Source organism: Neophocaena asiaeorientalis, unplaced genomic scaffold (genome assembly GCF_003031525.2).
Source record: "Neophocaena asiaeorientalis asiaeorientalis breed wild unplaced genomic scaffold, Neophocaena_asiaeorientalis_V1.1 scaffold827, whole genome shotgun sequence".
NCBI lineage: Eukaryota > Metazoa > Chordata > Mammalia > Artiodactyla > Phocoenidae > Neophocaena > Neophocaena asiaeorientalis.
Window position 1 is genome coordinate 64995 of NW_020174798.1, and position 24755 is coordinate 89749.

At 46.3% G+C, this 24755-nt stretch overlaps 1 protein-coding gene and 1 pseudogene across 1 annotated transcript in view; one reads left to right on the forward strand and one right to left on the reverse strand.

The window, feature by feature from the left end:
• Positions 1 to 24755, forward strand: part of LOC112409977 (protein WWC3-like) — a 120859-nt gene that overhangs the window by 46019 nt on the left and 50085 nt on the right. Inside the window, 3 exon segments of the mRNA XM_024760363.1 lie at positions 8323 to 8399; positions 9551 to 9630; positions 23195 to 23324. Of these exon segments, the coding sequence (XP_024616131.1) occupies positions 8323 to 8399; positions 9551 to 9630; positions 23195 to 23324 (287 nt within the window).
• On the reverse strand, positions 12794 to 13146 carry LOC112409976 (V-type proton ATPase subunit G 1 pseudogene; annotated as a pseudogene).

The window sequence follows — 24755 nt, forward strand, 5'->3', positions numbered from 1 at the left end:
GTAGCAGGAATTGAGATGGCTGTGTCTCCATGTGCCATGAGAGAATGCAGGCTCAGGTATGATGGTATGTTGTTTCCAGGCTGCTGCTTCATCTCTTGTTCTTCAGCTATTGATATGTACTAGGTTTTTTTCTTGTTTGTTTCTTCTTTTTTTTTTTTTTTGCAGTGCGCGGGCCTCTCACTGTTGTGGCCTCTCCCGTTGCGGAGCATAGGCTCCGGACGCGCAGGCTCAGCAGCCATGGCTCACGGGCCTAGCCGGTCCGCGGCATGTGGGATCATCCCGGACCGGGGCACGAACCCGTGTCCCCTGCATCGGCAGGCGGACTCTCAACCACTGCGCCACCAGGGAAGCCCTTGTTTGTTTCTTTTTAACTGTCCATCAGAATGTGATGGGTCAGCTCAGTGCTAGTTTTTAGAAAAGTCTGGTCTCTTCCTAGTTTTCTTTACTTGTAATGTCTTTCTCTGATTTTGGTATCAGGATAATACTGGCCTTACAGAATGAATTGGGACGTGTTCCCTTCTCCCCAGGCTTTGGAAAGTTCGTGTGGGATTGGTATTAATGCTTTCTTAACAGTTTGATAGAATTCACCAGAAAAGCCATCTGGACCTGGAGGTCTTTGTGGGAATGTTTGTAACTACAAATTCAATACCTCTAATAGATACAGGGCTAGTCAGATTTTCCTGTTTCTTCTTGAATCAGTTTTGGTATTTGTGTGCTTCAAGGAATTCGTCTCTTTCATCTAATCCAAAAATCAGTAAGCTTCTCTGTAAAAGATCAGATAGTGTTTTAGGCTCTGTAGGTCATATGATCTTAGATGCAGCTACTCAACCCTGTTGTTAGACTGCAAAAGCAGCCAGAGATGATACCTAAATGATGTGTGTGGCTTGTTCTGATAAAAGTATAAAAACAGTAACAAGCTGGATTTGGCCCACGGGGAATCTGCTGAATGCTGATCCAAGCTGTCAAGTTTATGAAGTTTTTTGTAGAATTCCTGCATGATTCTTTCAATGTCTGGACGCTGAGCTGGTGTCCTTTCTCGTATTTGTGATATTAATAATTTGTGTCTTAATCAGCACAGCTCAATGTTTATTGATTGTGTGTAGCATTACAGCGAACTGGCTTTTGGTTTTCTTTTTTTCCCCCCCAATTTCTTGTCTGTTTTCTGTTTTATTGGTTTGTCCTCTTTATTATTTCCTTCTTTCTACTTAGTTTGGCTTTAATTTGTTCTTTTTCTACCTTCCTAAATTGGGAGCTTACACCATTGATTTCAGACCTCTCTTTTTTCTCACATAGCCTCTAAAGGTATAAATTCTCCTCTAAGTACTACTTTAACTGCATCCCACAAATTTTGGTATTTTCATTTTCAGTCAGTTCATAATATTTTCTCATTTTCTTTGAGATTTCTCTCTTGACCCATGGGTTTTTTTAAAAGTAAGTTGTTGGCTTCCCTGATGGTGCAGTGGTTGGAGAGTCTGCCTGCCAATGCAGGGGACACGGGTTCGTGTCCCGGTCCGGGAGGATCTCACATGCCACGGAGCAGCTGGGCCCGTGAGCCATGGCTGCTGAGCCTGTGCATCCCTAGTCTGTGCTCCGCAATGGGAGAGGCCACAACAGTGAGACGCCCGCATACCGCAAAAAACCCTGCATCGGCAGGTGGACTCTCAACCACCGCGCCACCAGGGAAGCCCGATCAGGCTCTTTCAATTTGCCGTTTAACCTGAACTTCATTGAGGATAATTCTGTTAGATATGACTCAAATGAACTATTTCTGGCCACAGGCTAAAGTTCAAGACAATGATCCTGGTGGCTTGTGCTCTAACAGATGTCTCCTACAGAGGTCCGGGCCCACATCAGGAGCTGCTGGTGGCAGGATCCATGGCACACCTGGGCTCCAGTTGGCCACCTGGGTCTGGCACAACCCAGGTCGCTCACATTGTTAGTCATCTAAAGCAGGGCTCCTTGCTCGGGTACTGGGAACAACAGAGGGAGATTGGGACTTATTTCCCATTACTTCCTTCATTGACAGTGACTCCAAGTGAAAGGAAGCAACATGTAACGGGCTAGTGTTTTCCTGCATTGTTGTGATTGCAACACCGTGAAGCACTGTGACACGGTCATGTTATTTTCGGTGTGCACACAGAGACACACAGAGACAATATTGGGTAGGCTAAGTTACTTCTTGAAGGTTACATCCCTAGTAAACGGTAGACCTTGGATTTGAACCCAGATCTTTTTGTGTAGCTAGCCTTCAGTGCTGTGTAGTATTTCCAAGACATGGAAGAGTCAGCTCAGAAGAACTGATCGTGGCTTTGGAACAGGCTGCCCTCCCATCGTTCAAGTTACCTGGAAATAAGGACCCATTATAAATTGACAAGTCCGGCAATTTCACAACACTTGAAGGGGCACGTGGAAGGCAGAACGCCTTCTGCTTCTTGATTTTCTTGTGGCCCACTAAACTAGTCATTTAGTTTTCAACAGATATTTCCTTAGCGCCTGGTGTTGGGGACACGATTTATCCTGAACGGCTGATTGTAGGGGAAAATGAGGCAATAATTGTAAACAGAGGAATTCACTAGAAAGTCATTTCCGGTATTGGAGCAGAAGGGCATGGGGGAGGGCAAGGGGAGGGGAGGTGCTCTGTTCCACACCTTTCACAGATTTTCCCCTGAGTTATGGAAGTCATCAGAATAAAACTCTGTTCATTGGAGAGGAAAGATTTTGTGTCAGTGTTGGGCCATCTGGTGCCTGAGAATATCCAAGCCTTAACTTTTTTGTCTCTGACCAAAACAAAGTCATGCTTTGCTGGATTTGAGCACACATCCCCGTGAGAGTAAGACCCCAACTCTGCTTTAGTTCTGTTCGCTTATGAGCTAGCTGCCTTGGGCCCAGTCCTGTCCAATGCTCTGTAGAACCCTGGCATGGAACTCTTCACTACAAAGGACTCAGTCTCTAAGACGCACCCAGTACTTTCTCTGCAGCTCCATTTTGTAGAGTTTTCTCCTACTGTCTTCGCTGCAATATTTTCTTCTGTTTGCCTTCTTTTTAAACACTGAATACATTCGTTATTTCAGAAACTTTTTTTTCATTGTTCCTGAGAAACTCTGGCCTCCGGATGCGTTCAGATGAAGTATATGACCAGTTGCAGGACCTTTCAGAAGGAATTCTTGCTTGGGGTAAATTATAGTCTGAATCACAGGTCAGCGAATTTTGGCCCGCAGGCTGAATCCTGTCCACTCTGGGTGTTTTGTAAATAAACTTTTATTGGGACCTAGCAAGGTCCATTCACTTACCCATTGTCTGTAGCAGCTACAGTTGCAGAGTTGAGGAACTGAGACAGAGAGTGTATGGCCCACAAAGCCAGAAATATTTACTATTTGGTCCTTTGCAGAAGAATCTGCACCAGTGGTTCTCAACCCTGGCTGCACTGGAGGAATCTCCCGAAGGGCTTTTAAAAACTCTTCTGTCTGGGCCCCAGTGCCACCCCTAGAGATTTGGGTTTAATTGGCCTTGGCTGGGGCCAGACACTTTTTTTTTAAAGCTCCCCAGGGGATTCCCAGAGTTGAGATCTACTGATTGTGATCCTTTCTTCCAGCAGCAAGAGTATGGCTTTGTTTGTTACCCTGGCTCCTGGGAGCTCCCAGAAGCCTACAGCCAAAGTCTCTTCGGGTGCCTGGGAAAGAGTCAGCCTTATCTCCGGTGAGAAAGCGCTGACCCGCCCTGCATTCCTGGCTCAGGGGGCTGGCTCGGGCGGTGGGGAAGCTTGACCTTATCAGTCCTCTGTCCGGCCCGCATTCTTTCTGAGGCTCCAGGCCCATCCCACAAAGACTGTCTTCCCTTCTTTCCCTGGTGAAGGTTTCTCATCTCCTGCCTAGCTGAGGATAAGGGCCACAGTCCATCCATTCAGCCCTTCGTTTTCCTGCATGCAGGCATGTTGGAGCAGGCAGGAAAAAAATGGCTCACGCAGCATCTTCCCAGGTATTAGTTGGCAGGACTCAATCTCGAAGGTTGTCGCAGAGCACACATGTTTACCAGATCTCCTCGTCTGCCCTAGAGAGGGACTTCTTGGTTTGGATTTGGTGGGCTCTTGTGTTACTTCTGTAGGTTACCTCTCAGTGGGCTAGTTTGATTTTTTTGTTCCTTTGCTTCTGGTACCTTTAAAAAAGAGGTCATGCCCTCTTTAGTTGGCCTCGGTTGTTTACGGGCATGCCTTGGTCGGCTCTGGTAATTAGTACCTGTCAGCACGGAAACTGTCCAGGCTTGCCGTCCTCTGTGCCGGAGTCCTCCTGGGCTCCCTCTAGCAGCTCGCTGCAGCGCCGATACCTGGAAGGCGTACACCTGGTCTTAAGGAGCCGTCAGCCTGCCCAGAGGAGGTCTTTGGAGCAGGACTACCCTCTTTTAAAGCATGTCATCCGCCTGGGGCGATCTTGGGTTCTCACGGTCCAGAGGAGCCCTGTGTGTAAGAGGAGATGGACACAGAGGCAGACATGGACACATTTCCCCCTTTTAATAACCCATAAAATCGAAATCCAAAGTAATTACTGGGGTCTGCAGCATTTTGAGTGCTAAATAACACAGATTGAGTTCTCCTGTTGCGCACCGGGGAGCCGGAGGGCCATTTCTTTTTAATTTGGAAAAGCTAATGTGAGCCACAGGAGCCCAAGTTCTAGACAGAAGTCCCTCTTTGACTGATGGCAGAATGTAGGTCAAGTCACTACACACTCAGCCTTCATTTCTAAAGTGGGGAAACGTAATCGCCATCCCTCACAAAGATTTTATGAGGATAGATGAAATAAATGTGACAGCTACCCTATAATAGCAAGGTATAGTAATTTACATTGGTGAGGTCCAGTTCAGCTATAACCTTCCTATTATATCATCCAAAGCAATGCTGTATGCCTGAGCGGCCTCCTTAAGCTGTTTAATAGCTCTGCCCACTCAAACTCTTCAAGTGAGAAGAAAGCTTCAGAGGTGAAAGTCTCGTATTTATCCTAAACCTTGAGATTGGAGACGTGTCTTAACAGAGGAAGATGTTTCTTTTTCTAAGTATTGTGGTGTATGTGCCATTAAAAATGAGGTCCAGGGCTTCCTGGTGGCGCAGTGGTTGAGAGTCCGCCTGCCGATGCAGGGGACACGGGTTTGTGCCCCGGTCCGGGAGGATCCCACATGCCGCGGAGCGGCTGGGCCCGTGAGCCATGGCCGCTGAGCCTGCGCGTCCAGAGCCTATGCTCCGCAACGGGAGAGGCCACAACAGTGAGAGGCCCGCGTACCGCAAAAAAATAAAAAAATGAAAAATGCGGTCCAGAGTCTTGAGCTTTTTCCTTGGACTCCACAAATGGGTTCCATTAGACTTACTGGCAGACATCAGGAACTGAGAATCTATCTTTATAAACTGAATTATATCATTAGAAGATCTGCCAGTGTTTATCACTCTCCTTAGCATGTGAAGATAAAACATACTCACTGTCTTAGGTACTTGAGTTGCCTTTTACCTCATTCCAGTCCTGGAATTTTATAGCTCTAGAGACCATGGCAAAGGTAACATGAGTGGTATCAATACGTAAAACCTTTTACCATTTAGGATGTTTTCAGCTGTAAGTAGCAGAAAAGACTAACTCCCCTCGGCCTGGACAATAAGGCTGTCATTGTCACTTAGCAGCATCCTCCAGGGGGTGGTGGGCCTCCCCATCGGTGGACTGGGCAGCTCAGCGATGTCGTGGTTTATCAGGACCCCCCTCCAGGACTGGTCCAGGCTGAGTGTCCTGGGGGAGAGGCGGATGCCTAAGTGCCTCAGGGCTCTGTTAGTTATGCAGGAGAACTGGGGGCAGGTTGCCATGTATCTGTCCATCTGTACCCACTACACCTCCAGCGTGCGCTTCAAGGCTCTTTGCTAATTTTCCCTATGAAACTGCACAGACAGAAAGAGTTTTGGCAACGATTTCAGATCACTGTTACTGATGTTTAACATTGCGGTTAACTTCCCTGGACTTTGGTGGTGGGGTTACTTTCTACCCGGAATGGGAAAGATCCCAGGTGGTAACTGTTGGCATTGTCTTCCTCAGCTGCAAGGTGACAAGTGGCCCCACGTGGAAGGAGTCAGCAAGCCGTGGGTTTATTTGCATGTTGTCTGGGCCCCAGTGGAAGCCCCTTAAGCTCAGGCTCGGGAACCTTAAGTCCCAGGAGTTTAATGTGGAGATTTTATAGAAATAACTTCTGCCTCTTAAGGGCATTGTCTGAGGTGTTGCTTTCATTACTGGTCTTAAATGAGACCAAAGAGTCAGGCAAGATGGAGGTTCTAGGATTTGGAAATAAACATTCTTCGTCTTAGAAAGAATTCTATTTAAGAAACATTTTACTCTGTGTTTTTGAGAGATTAGAATTCTAAATATAAGAACATTTGAGATAAATTTGGCAGACAGCTCCTCCAGATATTTATTTCCAGTAGATTCTAGTAATTTGAAATTCTGACTGGGGCTTAGAATAGTAGATTTTCCATAGAACTGTATTTTTTAAAAAACAGGAGATATCTGAACAGCTCAAATTAAGTTGGGATGTGGTTCTATTTGCTGATGTGGTTCTATTTGAGGATATTAAATACTCTTGCTGTTTAAACCACTTGATGGCTTTCTAAAATAAATTTATTTATTTATTTTTGGCTGCGTTGAGTCTTCGTTGCTGCGCGCGGGCTTTCTCTAGTTGCGGCGAGCAGGGACTACTCTTCATTGCGGTGCGCGGGCTTCTCATTGCGGTGGCTTCTCTTGCTGCGGAGCACGGGCTCTAGGCACGCGGGCTTCAGTAGTTGTGGTGAAAGGGCTTAGTTGCTCCGAAGCATGTGGGGTCTTCCCGGACCAGGGCTCGCACTCGTGTCCCCTGACTTGGCAGGCGGATTCTTAACCACTGCGCCACCAGGGAAGCCCCACTTGATGGCTTTGAGTCAGCTTCTCCAATATGAAATCAGGAGATGATTAGAAACTAGTTTCTAGATGTTGACATGTAAGTTACCTGAATGACAGCCTTTGGTACCCAGATCAAAGGAGTAAAAGCATGGATGCTGGCCCTGCTGATGGGTCTTCTGAGCAGGTGAAACTAATGAAAATGACCCGGAGGCAGATTACACCAGTGTGGGGTGACTCTCAGATGAAGAAGGAGGAGCCTCCACAACTCAGGAAGGGACAGGAACCAAGTCACTGCAGCTCCAAGGCCTAAGAGAAAGGAGACAGAAGCATCAAGAAAAAGGGATGCAGAGAGGTGGATGGGGTGATAGAAATTAGAAATGGCGGAAATGGGAAGGAAATCCAAAAAAACGTGGATATATGTATATGTATAGCTGATTCATTTTGCTGTACAGTAGAAACTAACACAACATTGTAAAGCAACTATACTCCAATAAAAATTAATTTAAAAAAATAAAGAAAAAGAAAGAAAAAAAGAGAAAGAAACAGCAGCAAGCTGCTTCAGTTGCTGAGACAGCGGAGAGGGCGTGGCTGACTGTGCTTTAGCACACAGCTGGATGGCTGAGCGCGCCTCATTCACCCCCAGGTATTAGCCGTCTAATCACGATGCTGTGTCTGTTAAAAGGCTTTAAATCACGTGTGCTGCACCGCTGAAGAAAGCATTTATCTATGCAATGTGATTTAGCTAAACATCCCTCAAAAACAAGCTGCTTAGAATAACAGCGTGGGTGCTTTGCTTCAGCTTTCGGGGAACCAAAAACGTGGAAGAATAGCTTTTCCTCAAGCCTGCCAGATACTGATACGTGACTAGAAAGTTGTCTTTTTCATTTTACAAATCTTTGGGGTTTTTTTTCTTTCTTATGTCAAAAATCGTTCATGTGGAGACTATAGATATGAAGAGAGTGAATATAAAATCTTTTGCAATGAAACCATTGAGAACAGCAGTCAAATTTTGGGTTCTTTTCTTCCAGTGACTTCCATGGGTGCATGCATTTTAAAAGGAAGTAAAAATGGGTTCATACTGTATGTACTGTTTACATAGTTAGAATAGTTTTCTATACCATAACTGTACCCCTCCCCCTGTGTATATATGGTTTTTAACCGTAGTAGTTTTGCAGTTGAAGTAAACAGAGTTTTGATTTACCTATAGCCATATATTTTATTATGTGGAATCACATAGAAGGGCCTCATGCAAAAATCAAACATCAGGATTCAAGGTTGTAAAATGTTAATTCTTCAGGAGCCAGCGCCAAGTTGGAAGTCTGAGACTGAGAATTAACTACTTAATATGGTGAATCAGAAGTTCCTATCTGTGTGTATTTATTTACTTTAAAGGATCCATTATAAAATAAAATATTTTCCTTCTGTTTAGCCTTCTTTGGATATTCAACAAATACAAAGTACGACCCATACCAAATTAAAGCAGAAATAGCAAGTCGTCGGGATAGGGTGAGTAAAACGAATATTTTCACAACTAGAAGCCCCGTATGTCTTTTTATGTAACATCACTTATCATGGTTCATTTTATGGTGGCCAGTGTGTATAACACCCATATTTTAGTAAGATTTTCCATTTCATGAACTATTACCACATTTGGTTTTACTTTCCACTTTTTTTTTTCCGATGGGAAGGGAAAAGTTTCATTTTAAAGCCTCAGCCCATCTAACAAAAAATCACCTGTGTCCCTCAGTGTGTTTCATGGGGCTAGATTCACCCCCTGTTTGGAAAGATTTGGTGACATTGGGGCCCGACCTCAGAGGGCTGCTTCCCTGTATTAGTGGGCTGCCAGGCCTGTCCCTCAGTAGCGTTAGCAGCTGCTGTTCTTCCCTGGTGGCTGTATTCCCAGAGAAATCTTGCCTACGATGGCGTTTGACCAGAAGGTACCGGTGCTCCCTGCCAGTGGTGCCGGGTTCTTTGTGTGCCACCGTGTTCCATCCCTTCAACCCCTTGTCTTGGGTGTCTGGAAGCGGGGACGGGAGATATCTTAGAGGCCAAGCCTCCTGTCCTGGTGTCTCAGTCCGTAAACCAGAGTGTCTCTTTTAGTGCCGTGGTTCTCACATTCTAGTACACCAACGAAAAACACCTGGGGCATCAGTTCAAAGTGTGAGCTCCAGACACCCCCCGCCTTGCCCCCACCGAGTTTTAACAAGGCCTGGAGTGGGTCCTATCATCTCTTTAAATAAGCACTGCAGGCGACTGACTTCCAGGTAGTGGGAAGCCATGCTTTGAGCAACAGGGTTTCCTAGGTGGGATCTGTGGGTAGTAAGCAGAAGAGAGGATGAAAAAAGTATGACAAAGTTTGCTCGTTGCAATGTGTAAATCAGTACCTTGAAAAAGAAAATCATTGCTGGTTCCAGGGCTCCACATGGTAGAAAGCTGTTCGTGACCCGGGCCTTTTGTGTCTAAGCGAGCCGGCCCCTCTGCCAGGGCTGTTGGATATGCCAGGGCTGTTTGATATGCCAGGGTTGGAAGGTCATGGAGAGAATGGGTGACCCTGTGAATTGCAAGGTAGTCAGAAACTTAGATGACAATGCTAACAACTGTAGAAATCATTTTTCACAGCTTCTTTTTGTGGAAAAAAAAATGTAATTTGTCTTTAGTTTTCCAGATTAAAACGAGAGCTGACCCAGATGAAGCAAGAACTGCAGTACAAAGAAAAGGGGGTGGAGACCCTGCAAGAGTGAGTGGCCTGCAGTGACAGAGGGAGAGTTTCCCTGCGATTTCCTGTTTGGTGCCAGGACATGTGTCCTAAAGCTTCATGGGTGTTCACTTTTATGCTTTTATTTATGCTTATTATTTGCCAATCCTACGGATCAGATCTCTCTTTTCCCTGAAGATAGTTCGTTCTTGTTTCCTTGGGAAATAAGACCTTTATTTTATATTTACGCACATTCTTGATAGCTGTGCTGTCTGAAACACACATGGCTATTTACATTTGAATTCCTGTTTTGTTAGTTTTAATCTCTTAAATTTTTTAATTCTAAAGTTGAAATTAATTGAAGTTAAATAAAATTAAAATTTTAGATCCCAACCGTAGTAGCCACATCTGAAATGCTCAGTCACATGTGACTAGTGCAGGTTTTCTCCACCTCAGTGCTCGTGACATTTTGGACCAGATAACTGTTTGTGGTGGAGCTGTCCTGTGCACCAGACGATGTTTAGCAGCGCCCCTGGCCTTGACCCCCTAGATGCCAGTAGCACCCTCTTACCCAGTTGTGACAGCCAAAAATGTCTCCAGATATTGCCAAGTGTTTCCCGGAGGGCATGTTTGTCCCAAGTTGAGGACCACTGGGCTAGTGGCCACTGCATTGGGTAGCACAGATAACATTTCCATCCTCACAGTACTTTCAGTTGGGCAGCCTGATCTATAGGTGTTCCTCCTATAAAATTGACATCTTTACAATTAGAACTTTATCCCTACTAAGAGTTTGGGGATGAAGTTCTTATCATTTGTGAGTTATATGAAGTGAGCAAATTCAATGAACAGGAGTTATTTTATAAATGGTGATATTGGTGGTCTGAAAGAATTAATTTTCCTAAGAAAGGGCATTGTATGCTTGTTGGTCCAAAGTATATTCCCTTTTGATTCAGAGCCTGGTTTCACTTGCTGAACTTGGGCTTGTGCTTCATACCTTCTGTGTTGACTCTTCTCATGTGTCAATGGGGACTGTCGTAGCTCGGTTGCTCTGACAAAATACTGTAGACTGAATGACTTAAAGAGCAGACATTTACTTCTCACAGTTCTGGAGGCTGGAAGTCTAAGGTCACGGCGCTGGCAAATTCATTGTCAGATGACTGCCTTTTTGCTGTGTCTTGACATGGTGCTGTTTTTGGGTGGGGGGCTCTGGTCTCTGGTGTCTCTTCTGTTTCTTTAAGGACACTAATCCCTTCATGGGGCCCCACCCTCATGACCTCATCTAAATCTAATCACCCCCAAAGGCCCCATTTCCAAATACCATCCTCTTGGGGGTTAGGGCTAACCATATGAAGTTTGGGGGGCATGAACATTCAGTCCATAGCAGTGATCATTGGGCTAAATTGTCCAAGTGCAGCACCAGTGCCTGCTACATAGTCAGCCTTCAGCAAATGGCAGGAATCCACGTGGCTACCATTTCTTGGTAAATGTGGGCAGCGTGCCACTCTCTTGCATCCTGTGTGCAGACACAATGACAGTGTGTCAAATGTGGTTGCAGTATTACTCTTTATAGGGAGGTTACACAGAATGTGTTTGACAGAGATAATGATCCCACCTCACATAAAGGGTAATTAACGGGCGCGTCAAACCCTGTTGTTTAACATGAGGTTGACATTCACTTTGTTAATCACCCAGGATTAGTTTGGTTGATGATTCGTCTGTCCGCTTTTTATTAAGGACATATTATAGACACCAGGGGAGACACGATAGAAAGGTGAGCTGGGTCTTGCCTGGAGGGGCTTGGCTTTTCTGGCCCTGAGACACTGCCATGCCCCCTGCAGGTCCCCCATGTGGCAGGGTTTGGTAAGCTGTCCACGTGCTTAGCATGAGCTGCAGGCTTTTAACCTTACAGTCAGCTTTTTGCTTTCTCTACCACTACCTGTAGCAGTGTGTGTGTGTACACGTTCTCTGGTGATTTGGATCTACAATGGGAGTTCCTTTAATTATCCCTAGTCAGTACAGCTTTTTATTTCTTTTTTTTTTTTGCATGCCAGAGTCTTTACTTTTAAATGATTTTCAGTACACCACGTAGTAACATGTAGCAAGTTCTTGAATTCCATCATCTAGTAATTTTTTAAATTTATTTTTTATTGAAATTGATTTACAGTGTTGTGTTAATGACTGCTGTGCAGCAAAGTTGACTCAGTTATACACACGCTCACATTCTTTTTCATATTATTTTCCATTATGGTTTATCACAGGATATTGAATAGAGTTCCCTGTGCTATATGGTAGGACTATCATCTAGTAATTTTGATTAAGGGAAACTAAAAGCAGCCCAAACAATGATACTAGTACCCATTATTCTAACTCTTAGCCGGAAAGGACTATTTTAAGGCTGGCTGCTGCATCACATAGGTTACAAATAACTATTTACTACTTTTTCATAGATAAAGCCCCTGACCTTCAAGAAAGATTTAGGGGAAAAAAATTCATCTCTTTCTTTCTTAAGAAAAATTTTTTTAAACTACATCTAAGAAAGAAAAGTCAGTATTGATATATATGCTGCTTGAGCAAAAAGGCATAGGAAAAAAGTGTATACCCATTAAATTTCCAAGAAATATGAGGTAAAAAGATAAAATCTTGGGACTTCCCTGGTGGCACACTGGTTAAGAATCCACCTGCCAGTGCAGGGGACACGAGTTCGAACCCTGGTCTGGGAAGATCCCACACGCCGCGGAGCAACTAAACCCGCGTGCCACAGCTACTGAGCCTGCGCTCTAGAGCCCGTGAGCCACAACTACTGAAGCCCGTGCGCCGCAACTACTGAAGCCTGCGTGCCTAGAGCCTGTGCTCCGCAGCAAGAGAAGCCACCGCAATGAGAAGCCTGCGCACTGCAATGAAGAGTAGGCCCCGCTCACGACAACTAGAGAAAGCCCGCGCACAGCAACGAAGACTGAACACAGCCAAAAATAAAGACATAAATAAATAAATATTAAAAAGATAAAAATCTTTGGATAAGCCCTAAGTTTGTACAAAGAAGCTAGATTTGCTGTTCTGCAGAAAGTGAAGGGACCTACTATATAACATACAGAAATAATTTAATGACTTTTCGCAAGACTATGACTCAAGCCTTGCTAAAGCTTCATATTCCATGAAGGGATCGAAAATGCCAATCCATGCAACAACAGGTGGTTTTTTTCTTCCTTTATCTGTTTTTGTGGTAGTTTTTGTGGATTTCTGGCAGGATGTCACAGTCAAAGGCCAAGAGGTTATCCAGGAGTTCATCCCTGTTCTGCCGGAAGTAGGTCTGGAGGATGGTCATCTTCTCCTGGGGGTCCTCCACTTCAGTGCTGCAACTGCCATGGGATCCCAGAACCGCAGCCTCCTTGGCCTTGAACTCCTTCTCCCTCTGCAGGCGGTACTGTTCAGTTCCAGCCTGGGCTGCTGCTTTGGCCTGCTTCAGCCTCCAGTTCTTTTCTTGTGGTCCTCGTCCACCTCCTTGGCGGCCCGCTTCTCGGCCTGGAGCAGCTGCTGGATGCCCTGCGACCGACTGGCCATGGTGGCGGCAATTCCAAGGCGGCAGAGAGCCGCCTAAATCGGCTCGACCGTCCCCTCGGGTCAGTTGACCCAGCTGCCCAAGCAGTACAGCTTTTTAAAAAAGTTTTGCTTAAACAAATCAAGCTGCATTTTCAATATCGGCTACTGGTTTTGTTACTCATTTTGTCCATCTGCCGTGGTGCTTCCTGGCGCAGCAATACCTGTTCTGTGATTTTAGGCCATACAGCCCTGCCTGCCTCCAGATGCTCCCATGCCTGCTGGGTGCTTCTCTGTGCACCGTGGCCGTGCCTTCCTGTGTCACTTCTGCTAAAAGGATGGATCAGAAAAAAGCAGAAGCAAATCATTTAATTTGGCAGGTCTTCACAGGTTGCTTGGACTGTCCAGTTGAATTGGAGGTTGATTTCCTTCTTTCATTTGGCCACACTGTAGCTTTCTCTCTTCACCAGGGCGAACCAAGACTTCCCAGCGTCTCTAGATAATAGTGACTTTTCATGCTGGGCCTCACGCAGTTAATTTAGCTCTCACTCGCTGAAGCTCTGGTGCAGGTGATCGGGTTTCAGGGTGGTTCAGGAACACTGAGGTCACATGGGATCCCCGAGCCTCAGAGGGGAGCCCCGGCCGGCACCTTCCCCCATTGGCCCTGGCTTCTGTAGCAGGACTGCTGGGCCCAGTGCCTCTTCCTCTGCTCGGCCTCCATCCCTCTGGCCACCTCCATTTCTTTACGCGAAGACAATGGTTATATTGCAACGTCAGGGCTCAGGTGACAGAGAAAACCCCTTCCCCTTAGCATTGCTAGGAAGGAAATTCATCTCTTGTAGTCAAGGTAATTTTAAGACTAGGAAAAGACGGCCTCAGTTGCTCCGGGTTTATTGGACGGGAAGCAGAAGCTGGTCTGGGAAGAGTTATAACTTTACACCTGCAGCCGGAGCGGAGTATGAGTTGTGCGCTTGCAGAGAGAAGGGCCAGTGCTGTTTGATCTTCTTTCTGCTTTCCTTAGCAAGAATCCTTAGCGATGGGAAACATGCCCGCTGCCAAGGGGACGGTCCTCACTGCTGGATACCCACCCTCCCCAGTGGAGGCTGACGGGTGGCCTGAGGGAAAGTTCTGGACCTGGCCTTGGTCCTGGGGGACCCAGCCCAGCTTTCCAGATGGAGCTGCCTCTCGAGGCAGCTTCTAGTTGGTTGCTGTGTTGTCACTGCAAATGGTCGGTCACTCTATGCTGTGACACGAGCTCACGGGAAGGAGAGGAAACAAGGGTGCTTGTGCCGTGCTTAAAACGCTTTGCCAGTGAAAAGTAGACTGATACCTTCCTCTGAGTTACACAGGCCATGTGTGAGATGAAAACAGCCTCTTTATTTATCTGGTATTGCAGATTGGCTCTTGTGTTTGGATCAAATCATGCAGACAGGTATTATTTATTGAGAAATTTGGAAAGCCTCTGGTAAGCATCGATAATGTGATTACCCCACCCCTGCTGTGAAATCCCAAGTCTGAGCACAGATAATACGTGAGCTGTTACATGTAAATGGGCTTCTCAGATATTATTTCCAACATCAACTTAAGGCAGAGACCCTAGATTTTCCTCCAGAAAATTTTCTGCTGTTCTTGCTTCCCAGAATAGCCCGTGTATTTTTTTCCAGAGCACCTCACCGAGAGTTTGGCTACTTATAACATTTTAAACTCGACTTGTTTATCTTGGTGAACTTTCCTGGCTAGCAAGGAAATCCATCATTATGCTTGGGTCCAAGTGAGGAAAAAAGAACCTTTTGTATTTTTTTTTAAGTCTATGTATGTTAATTTTTGTAGATGGGAGCTGGCCGTGAACACATTCTCTGGGTTAATGATAGAACGCGTGTGTGTGTGTATAATGTATATAAACTTTTAATGATGGAAAATGTCAAATATACACAAAAGTAGAGAGAATGGTATAAGGGAACCTTTCTGTACCCCTCACCCTGCTTCAACAACTAACCACACAATGGCCAGTCTTGTTTTGTCTGTCACACAGCCTCATCGCCCAAGCTCTTACCGCATTATTGAAGCAAATCCCAGAGTCATATTTCATCCATAAATGTCTCTCCTAAAGTAACGGACTCCTTTTGAAAACATAACTATAATACCTGTGCCACTTAGTAGCAATCTCTTAATGTTGTCCTTTCTCCAGCAAGTGTTCCCATCTCCCTGGTTTGTTTGGGTCTGGGTTCCGACAAGGTCCACACCGTACGTTTGATTAGTGTGTCTCTTAATCTCTACCCTCCTCTTCTTTTTTCCTTCCTTTCTTCCTGCTGACATCTTATTTGTTGAAGAAGCTACTTCGCTTGTCCCAAAGAATTGCCCTGATACTGGATTTTGCTGCTTGAACGTGCACGGCGTCACTTAACACGCTCCACTGTCCCCTGCTATTTACGTAAACGGGTGTCATTAATCCGAGAGGCTTGATCTGACTCAAGTTCAGTTTCATTTTCTTTTCCTTTTGGTCAGGAGGTGCACACTCTCTGGTTGTCTCTTTTTTTGTGTGGTATGAAGATTATTAGTGGGGTCTGGCATTGTCAGCCTGATACATCCATTTGTAATGTTTCCCATCAGCTTTTCACGTAATGCTGTGCACGTGTAGACACAAGAGGTTTCAGGATAAGTTCTCGAAGGTGGGTTTGCTGGGTCACAGGGTAAAGGCATTGGCCGTATTCTCCTCGGGAGGATGGCACCATTTTGCATTCCCACCACTAGGTAGATGCGTGTTCCTGTTCCAGCCACGTGGCCAGCAGAATGTGTTGTCACTCACGCTTTTGCATTTCTACCAGTCTTATCGGTGAGAGATAGTGTCTCAGTGTCGTTGTAATTTGCATTTCTCTTGAAGCCCTTTATAAACGTCTTTAGAAAATAGGAGCAACATTTACAAGTCATGAAAGTCTTCAGAAAAATCAAACTTTTCCAGTGAAAGAGCTACTGGGTATCGCTGCCCCAAAGTTTCTGAAGCTTGTTTTGAAAAACTGTCTTCATGTAACTCATGGTTAGCACCCGGGGGCAAGGGGGGAGGAGCTAGAATGAGGATGTCCGCAGCTTCCCAAATGGGTGATGCCCAAGAACGTGCTGGATGTGCCAATGGGTAGGGGAGAGCTCCCTCTTTAGTGACGCTAGACCTCCTGGGCGTCTGGAATGTTCCTCCTGTTCGACTGTGAGGTGTCCTGCAACCGGGAAGCTCGTTTAACATCACTTCTCCCTGAGTTTCCCACGCTTCTGTGCCACCAGAGCTTTTTCCCGCTGTGCCACCTGTAACGTCCCCAAGTGCCGATGTGGTGGCTGCTCGTCCTCACGGCAGCCATGGGGTTCTTGTAAAGTGTCTCCACTGCGTGGCCCCTGGTGGCTCTCTCACTTAGAATATGATCCAGACTGCAGATGAGTTGGCCCCCATCCTCACCTCGTTCCCCCAGTGTCCCCCTCACTCACCTGCGTCAGCCCGCAGTGCAACTCGCAGCTCCTTGTGCCTGGAACTCTCTCCCCAAGTCTCTCGCGCCTGTCCCCTCCCTTCCATAGTTCTCTGGACAAATGGCATCTCGCCAAGGTCCCTGCTCACCACTGTGTCTAAACAGCAGCCCTCTCCCCACCCTCTATCCCTACACCTGGCTTCGTTTTCCTTGGACCACCAGTTGCTGCCTGACCCGGTGGTTTCTTTCTTGTCATCTGTGTCCTCGCCTAGTGTCACGCTGTGCGAGGATGCGGACTTGGCCTGGTTCCATACTCGGTCCTTGGGATGCAGCCAGCTCCGGGTGCAGGGCAGGGCTTGGTGGGGTGAGGGGACCAGCCCGGGGGCCGTGCGGCACTGCTCCTGGGTCACCAGGACCCCCTGGGCCAGGGCCTGGGCTGCGAGCATCGGGGAGGTCGCTGCATCGGCCCAGGTGCCTTCTTATTAACTGCCCTCTAGCGTTTCCTTCTCTGCTTCTTACTGTGTTATATTGTGTTTTAAGAAATCCTATTTCTATCACTGCTGTTCAGATCACAGAAAGGGGTGCTCATTAAACGCACCAGTACCCACTTTCCGTGAGGTGTGTTCTTAGCCCCTGGGTCAGCCTCTTTGCTTTGAGGCTTTTAATTGCTTGATGACATTCTTCCGCTTTGGGATGCTGTGATGAAGTTAAGCCCGTGTGTCTCCTGCAGTAAGAGAGAGTGACTGCACTCTGCGGACCATTCGATACCACAACGAGGCAGCATTAGACCTCGGAATTAGCATTTTCTGTCCGAGGGGATTTAGTGGTTTCAGAAGAGAACGGGATTGTTCACAGGTAGCGCAGGCTTAGACCAGCAGTATCCCATTACCGTAGCACAGAAGCTACAGCCCATGCTAAAAGGCCAGCGCTCCTCAGATAACAGTAAAACATACAGAAATGGGGGCGGAAACAAAAAGAGCGTTGTTCCCGTCGTGAGACGGGTCTGGCGTTCCACGCAGGACCGGCTGCTGATAGAAAGCTGCCGGAAGCTTTGTGAGGGTTGTTCAAGGCCCCCTGCCAGGGCTGGTGATGTAAAAGGTAGAGTTGTAACAACACTTCTCATTCTTGGGGCTTGTAATGTGTGGTATTAACGTGGGATATCTTTCGAGGCCTGGCAGCCCTTTTCTTCAAGATGTGGGTTTAAGAATCCATTTGGTTTTAGTTTTGTCGGACCAGTTCTCTTGACATCTTTTTTTTTTTTTAATTAATTAGTTTATATTTATTTTTGGCTGCGTTGGGTCTTCGTTGCTGCGTGCGGTCTTTCTCTAGTTGTGGCGAGCAGGGGCTACTCTTGGTTGCGGTGCGAGGGCTTCTCATTGCAGTGGCTTCTCTTGTTGCGGAGCACGGGTTCTAAGCGCATGGGCTTCAGTAGCTGTGGCACGCGGGCTCAGTAGTTGTGGCACGCAGTCTCAGTATTTGTGGCTTGCGGGCTCTAGAGCACAGGCTCAGTAGTTGTGGCTCACGGGCTTAGTTGCTTGGCGGCATGTGGGATCTTCCTGGACCAGGGCTTGAACCCGTGTCCCCTGCATTGGCAGGCGGATTCTTAACCACTGCACCACCAGGGAAGCCCTTCTCTTGACATCTTAAGTTGAACAACAAATATGGACACTTGAGGGCAGTGGGAGGGGGAGGTTGATGAGAATCATCTTGAAGATGCTTTCTTAGCGGTGTGTGGTCAGCATTTGAAGCTGTGCCTTCTTTTCTCTCTAACCGTTTCTTTCAAAGGCAGCCAGTAAAGAGCACCAGTTTACTTTGGGACAACATTTGACTGGCTATGTGGGTGGCCCTCAGATTTGACACAATGCGAGTTTGGAGGCCTTGACCCTGAATGTATTGCTAGCCCGGCAACAGAAGAGGATGAGTGTGGTGTGAGGGGCCTCAGTGTGAAGCTCACTGTGCCTCTTATTGGCTGTGTGACCTTGAGCAAGTCACTTAACCTTCCCGAAGCTGCTGCAAAATGTTGAGGGGTGAAAAGTAAAGGCTGTGTGGTCTGTGTCCTGGGTTTTTTTTTTTAACACTGGGTCTTAGTCCATTCAGGCTGCGTAACAAAGTGCCATAGACCGGCCGGCTTATAAACAACAGAAATTCATTTCTCATAGTTCTGGAGACTGGAAGTCCAAGTTATGGCACGCAGTCTCAGTATTTGTGGCTTGCGGGCTCTAGAGCACAGGCTCAGTAGTTGTGGCTCACGGGCTTAGTTGCTTGGCGGCATGTGGGATCTTCCTGGACCAGGGCTTGAACCCGTGTCCCCTGCATTGGCAGGCGGATTCTTAACCACTGCACCACCAGGGAAGCCCTTCTCTTGACATCTTAAGTTGAACAACAAATATGGACACTTGAGGGCAGTGGGAGGGGGAGGTTGATGAGAATCATCTTGAAGATGCTTTCTTAGCGGTGTGTGGTCAGCATTTGAAGCTGTGCCTTCTTTTCTCTCTAACCGTTTCTTTCAAAGGCAGCCAGTAAAGAGCACCAGTTTACTTTGGGACAACATTTGACTGGCTATGTGGGTGGCCCTCAGATTTGACACAATGCGAGTTTGGAGGCCTTGACCCTGAATGTATTGCTAGCCCGGCAACAGAAGAGGATGAGTGTGGTGTGAGGGGCCTCAGTGTGAAGCTCACTGTGCCTCTTATTGGCTGTGTGACCTTGAGCAAGTCACTTAACCTTCCCGAAGCTGCTGCAAAATGTTGAGGGGTGAAAAGTAAAGGCTGTGTGGTCTGTGTCCTGGGTTTTTTTTTTTAACACTGGGTCTTAGTCCATTCAGGCTGCGTAACAAAGTGCCATAGACCGGCCGGCTTATAAACAACAGAAATTCATTTCTCATAGTTCTGGAGACTGGAAGTCCAAGTTCAGGGTGCCAGCATGGTCAGGTTCTGTGTCTGGTGAGAGCCAGCTTCCCACTTCACGAATGGCCATCTTCTCGCCGTGTCCTCACATGGCGGAAGGGGCAGGGGAGCTCCCTGGGGCCTCTTTCATAAGGGCACTGATCCCATTCATGAGGGCTTCTCCCTCATGACCTGATCACCTCCCAAGGGCCCCGCCACCTGATCCTGTCATCCTGGGCATTAGGATTCCAGCGCGTGGGTGCTGGGGGGACAGAAGCATGCACATCACGTCGCACTGCGTAATAACTTGTGTTCTTACTAATGCCGTCTTTTGTTGAGCCCTTGTCAACTTTCCGTCGTCTTATTTGAGATGTATAAGCACTGTTTTGAGCTCTTAATTAAAATTAAAAAAATAAAATAAAATAAAATTAAAAAAATTTAAAAAAAATTAAAAAAAGAAAAAGCTCTTTGGCAGTCACAGATGTTATGATTTTCTTCACGAAATGGAATATATTGATATTTTAGAAAGTACCAAATCATTGAGTATATCCTCCGAATTTGACCAAAGTTTTAGAGGGAATTTGAGAAAAGGGAGAAAACTCCCAAATAAGTGAATTTTTGCAGATGCGATGGAAGAGGGTGCCTGTCCTTTGAAGTTTTTGCTAGATGATAAAGCAGGTGGGCCCTATCTTGGCCACTGTGAGCAGGAGGGCACCCAGGGGTAGCAAGGGCCATCGCTGCACCTGGTGATCCAGTTCGGGCTTGACACCTGGGAGGTGTAGGTTTGAACCTTGGCTCTGCCAGATCTCAGCTTGTCCTCTTGGGCTACTTAATCTCTCTAAGCCTCAATTTTTCCATTATAAAGTCTGAGAAGATTGTGCTCATCTCATAAAACTGTTGAGGGGATTAAATGAGATGACAGACATAAAGCATGCAACAAGACTCTGTCACCTAGTAGTAGGTGCTTGATACACTGAACTATTTTAATATGCTATTGATATAATTATATGATTTAGTCAAGTAATATGTACTGTATCAAATATGGCTATATAAGGTTATATTTATATAATAATAACTTTTTACATAATTATATATTCTACAGTAATACGTAACTATTTTTAAACAATAGTGTTTCAGAGATTCCTAGAACTTTGAGATCATCTTCTCTAATAGCTTTCACACCTTTTAACAGTGGAATCTTTTCCCCTTTCCTTCCCCTCAAATGACACCTTCTGTGGAAGCAGACTGTCTCAGACGGAGCAAAGGGACGGGCTTGCCGAAGCAGGGGTGAGGGTCCCCGAGCCCTGTGTGGGTTCTCCCTTTACTCCAGCTCACCACTCCAGGACACCCTCGGGACAGAGTGAAAACAGCTGCTCTCGGTCAATCTTCATTCCTTTTCGAGGTCTCAGAGCCACCTGAGTGGAGCTGAGGTCAGGGCCCGGGTCCGTGGCCTTAAAGTTGAACTTTGGTTCTCCGACGCGCTTTGCAGTGTCTGCCGATGAGAGGCATTACAGGGTTGCGGATCCCTCTCCCTGACGGGAATCGGGGCCTGTTTTCCTCCAGGTAGCGGCCATTCCCATTGTAGATGCTGGTGCCTTGACAGGCAGCTGGCGCAGCGCCTGGCTTTACTGATGGCTGCACTTAGGCTCTGTAGCTACTAAAAGCTGTAAGGAATTCACAACACCTAAGTACGAAGCTGGAGCTGATGTGGTTAGCATCTTATGTCGCGGCCTTAACAGTGGTTGTGTGTCTGTACTCTCTGACCATTTGATTAGCACTGATGATTAAGGAATTGAAAACATTTAGTTCAGTGCAGTAGAGTTTCATTTCTCTATGTGGGTGTCAGTGTCAGGTGACGATCCATTTGCTGTATTTCTCATTCTGGAGGAGCCAGTAGGCCTGGTTAGCAAAAGCATTGGTCATTAACTGTTACAGAGAAATCACACTTTTTTGGCCTTGGGTTTTTTGTATGGAAATGATGTAACCCTTTTCTACAGACTTCATCAACCTATGTGGGTTGTGGTTTGTGACATTAAGTGAGATGTATTGAAAGCCTTTTATCAGAAGATGGATATAAGGAGATATTATTACATAAATGAGTCTAGATTCTCTCTGCAAGAAAAGTTGGGCCACTTCCTAGACAGATGCAGTGCTGGGAGATGGATGGCCTTTGTTCCTGCCTTGCATTAGAGACTCCTGGTTCTCCATAGAACAGCTGAAATGGAAAAACACATGGCCAGGTCATGCTGGGATGTAGGGGTGTCACCATTCAATGTGTGGGGTCCCCCAGTGCATCTGTATCCGCTCTCCAAGGAAGAGGACTCGGGACCAGGTTTCATAAATATTTTGTTTGTTGCAGATGGCAATCATAGCGGTGCTGTTGAGCCCTGAAGCCCTATTCCGAAGGGAGGGCATGATTTCCTGCTTGTTCTCTCATTCCAGTGGTGCTGATAGCTCAGATCAGCTCTGGTGCTGAGTTTTGCTGTGAGTTGTGACATTTGTGGCCAGGAGTTTGTTAATGATGATAAAGTACCGGCGTTGGTGCATTTTTTTACTTTTTCTCCCATGAGTAAGTAGACTGAACATTATCCTGGTAATAATAATCAGTGCAGACATTATATGCCAGGTCTCTGCTAAGTAAGCCCTTTCCTTGCATTTCTCATTAAGTGGGAGGGACATTTTTAGTGTCCTCATCTGAGGCATGAGGAAACTGAGGTTTAAAGAGGTGAAGTGTCTCGCCCAGGGTCCCACTGTAGAGCTGGAGTGTCACCTGTACTCACCAGCATGCCAGGATGCTCTTGTGAGTGGAACACAAGGGCGTTTGCGCTGGCCGATAAGCATCTGGATTTTCGGGTAACATGGGGGAAGCAGTTTAGAGCTAGAATCTGTGTCATGGTGACTTTCCAGAGAAGGAGTTCATTCTGTTTCTGGACCAAAGTCTCTTCTTCAGCCCCGAGGGCTTCCAAGGCTTAAGACTTAGGTATGGAAGATGTGACCAAGGACGAGCTACAGGAGGCTGCCTGCTCTTTGCAGGCCGGAGCCAAGCCTAGTCTCGGTCAGCGCTCTGCTTCCACCACCCAGAACCAGGCCTTGTGCGCCCCGGGGTGGGCTGGCTGGAAGGAAGGATGGATGGAAGTTAGCTTGAATGGGAAGCATGAAGGAAGGATGAATGGATGTTTGAGCAGAAGGGGAGTAGTAGATTGAGAGAGTGATAAATGAGAACCAGAATAAAAGATAGAGGAGCCATAAGAGTTTCCAACTTTTGTACAGGGTGTCCCTGTTGAAAGTTCACTACTTTTTGCTGTTTCCCATATATTCTTCTTGTACACAGATTTCATCTGTATGTTTATTTAATAGACATTTTTGACCACTAAGCCAGATGCTGGGGATAAACGAATAAGACATGATCCTGCTCTCAGAGAGGGAAATTTAAAATTTCAGGAAATTTTTAAGCCAGTGAACTCATTGCCTGAGCATTAGTAGAGAACGCGGGAACCCTGCCTGGAACGTCCTCACCTGCAGAGGAAGCTCTTGGAGCAAAGGGAGCCATCCACCAGCAGTCTCATCGGGTGTTCACCACAAACAAGGAAGGTCTTATGGGATCTTTGTTTTTCTTTGTCAAAACATTGTTTTTAACTGTTTCCCACCTTTCTCTGAAGCTTTTAAGTTTTGGGTTGTTGTTGTTTAATAGAATGTTGTAATCTCGCATAGAATGACTCATATTTCTTTTCGAACCAGGATTGATCGTAAGATGTCAAGTGCTCACACCAATTACAAACTGGATGAGGCTCAGGCTATAATGAGCGAGCTCAGGACCATCAAGAAAGCCATTTGTACAGGCGAGAAGGAGAGGCGGGATCTGATGCAAGTAAGAGGCCCGGGTGCTCTTCAGAGCCCACGTCCGTCTGTCTGCCCACCTGCTTATCTCTTAACTTTATTTAATAATTAAAAAAAAAAAATTTACTATATATATTATATATTTATTATATAATCATACATATTTTAAAGACATACATGTATGTATGCTATATATGTATATATGATATCTTCTATATATGTGTATGTACATATTTATAAATATTTAAAAATATGCGTATTAGTTTCCTAGGGCTGCCATGACAAAGAGCCACAGACCAGGTGGCTTAGAACAACACAAGTTTATTCTCTCCAAGTCTGGAGAACAGAAGTCTGATATCAAGGTGCGGCAGGGCCACGCTCTGTCTGAAGGCTCTAGGGGAAGCTCCTTCCTTGCCTCTTCCAGCTCCTGGGGGCTGCTGGCAGTCCTTGGTGTTCCTCGGCTTGTAGACGTATCACTCCAGTCTCTGCCTTTGTCATCACGTGGTTTCCCGTGTCTCTGTGTATGAATTTTTTCTTCTTATAAGGACACCGATCATTGGATTAGAACCTGCTCTAATCCAGCATGACCTCATGTTAACTTGATTCCATCTGCAGGCCTTCCTTCCAAATAAGCACACATTCCAGGTTCTGGGGGTTAGGACTTCAATATATCTTGTTGGGGGACACAATTAAGGCCACAACAATGGGTGATACATTTGTATTGTTAAATAATCAAAATAATTCAACGTCTGTTGTAAGAGTTGCTGTCACCCCATTCTCTCACCTCCTGTAGCTGCTTTCATTAGCTTCTTGTACACCCTTCCAGACACTTGAAAGTGTGAACATGTGGCCAGCTGCCCTCGCAGAAAGCCGGGCCTGTGCCTGCTGCCCCGCGGTAGCTTCCGCACCTAACCGTTATGCCCTGTACCTTTTCCCGTCTCTGGACTCAGAGTTCCCTCCTTCCTGGATATGGCTGCATAGTATTCCACTGTGAGGACAGACTGTTTTTTCATTGTAGCTTTATATTGCGTTATTTTTTTGCCCCTTGAACTCCTGCAGTTTCTGTTATTTTTAGAAACAGCTGAGTTTTTTCAGAGACCCATGCCGGGCTCCTGCTCGGTGCCGGAATGCATCTGATGCTCTCTGTTGTGGCTTTTCCTTTCGGCTCAGCACACCGAGTGAGCACCTGGTGCTGGGAGGCATTTGTCTCGATTCTGTAGCATGTAAGACACAGAAGGACATTGGGAGCAAAGCTCAGACTCGTAGGCCGAGTGCAACAGGTGCGCACATGACTGCCTTGCCCGGCAGTGCTTCCTAACGTCAAGGGCGTGAGGCTGGAGTGTCCCTAGGCTGCTCGTTCAATTGCAGATTACCAGACCCTACCCCAGGTCTCCTGGATTGGACTGTCTGGGGTTGGGACCCAGAAATCTGTATTTTCAGATGCCCTGTATTTCCAGGTCAT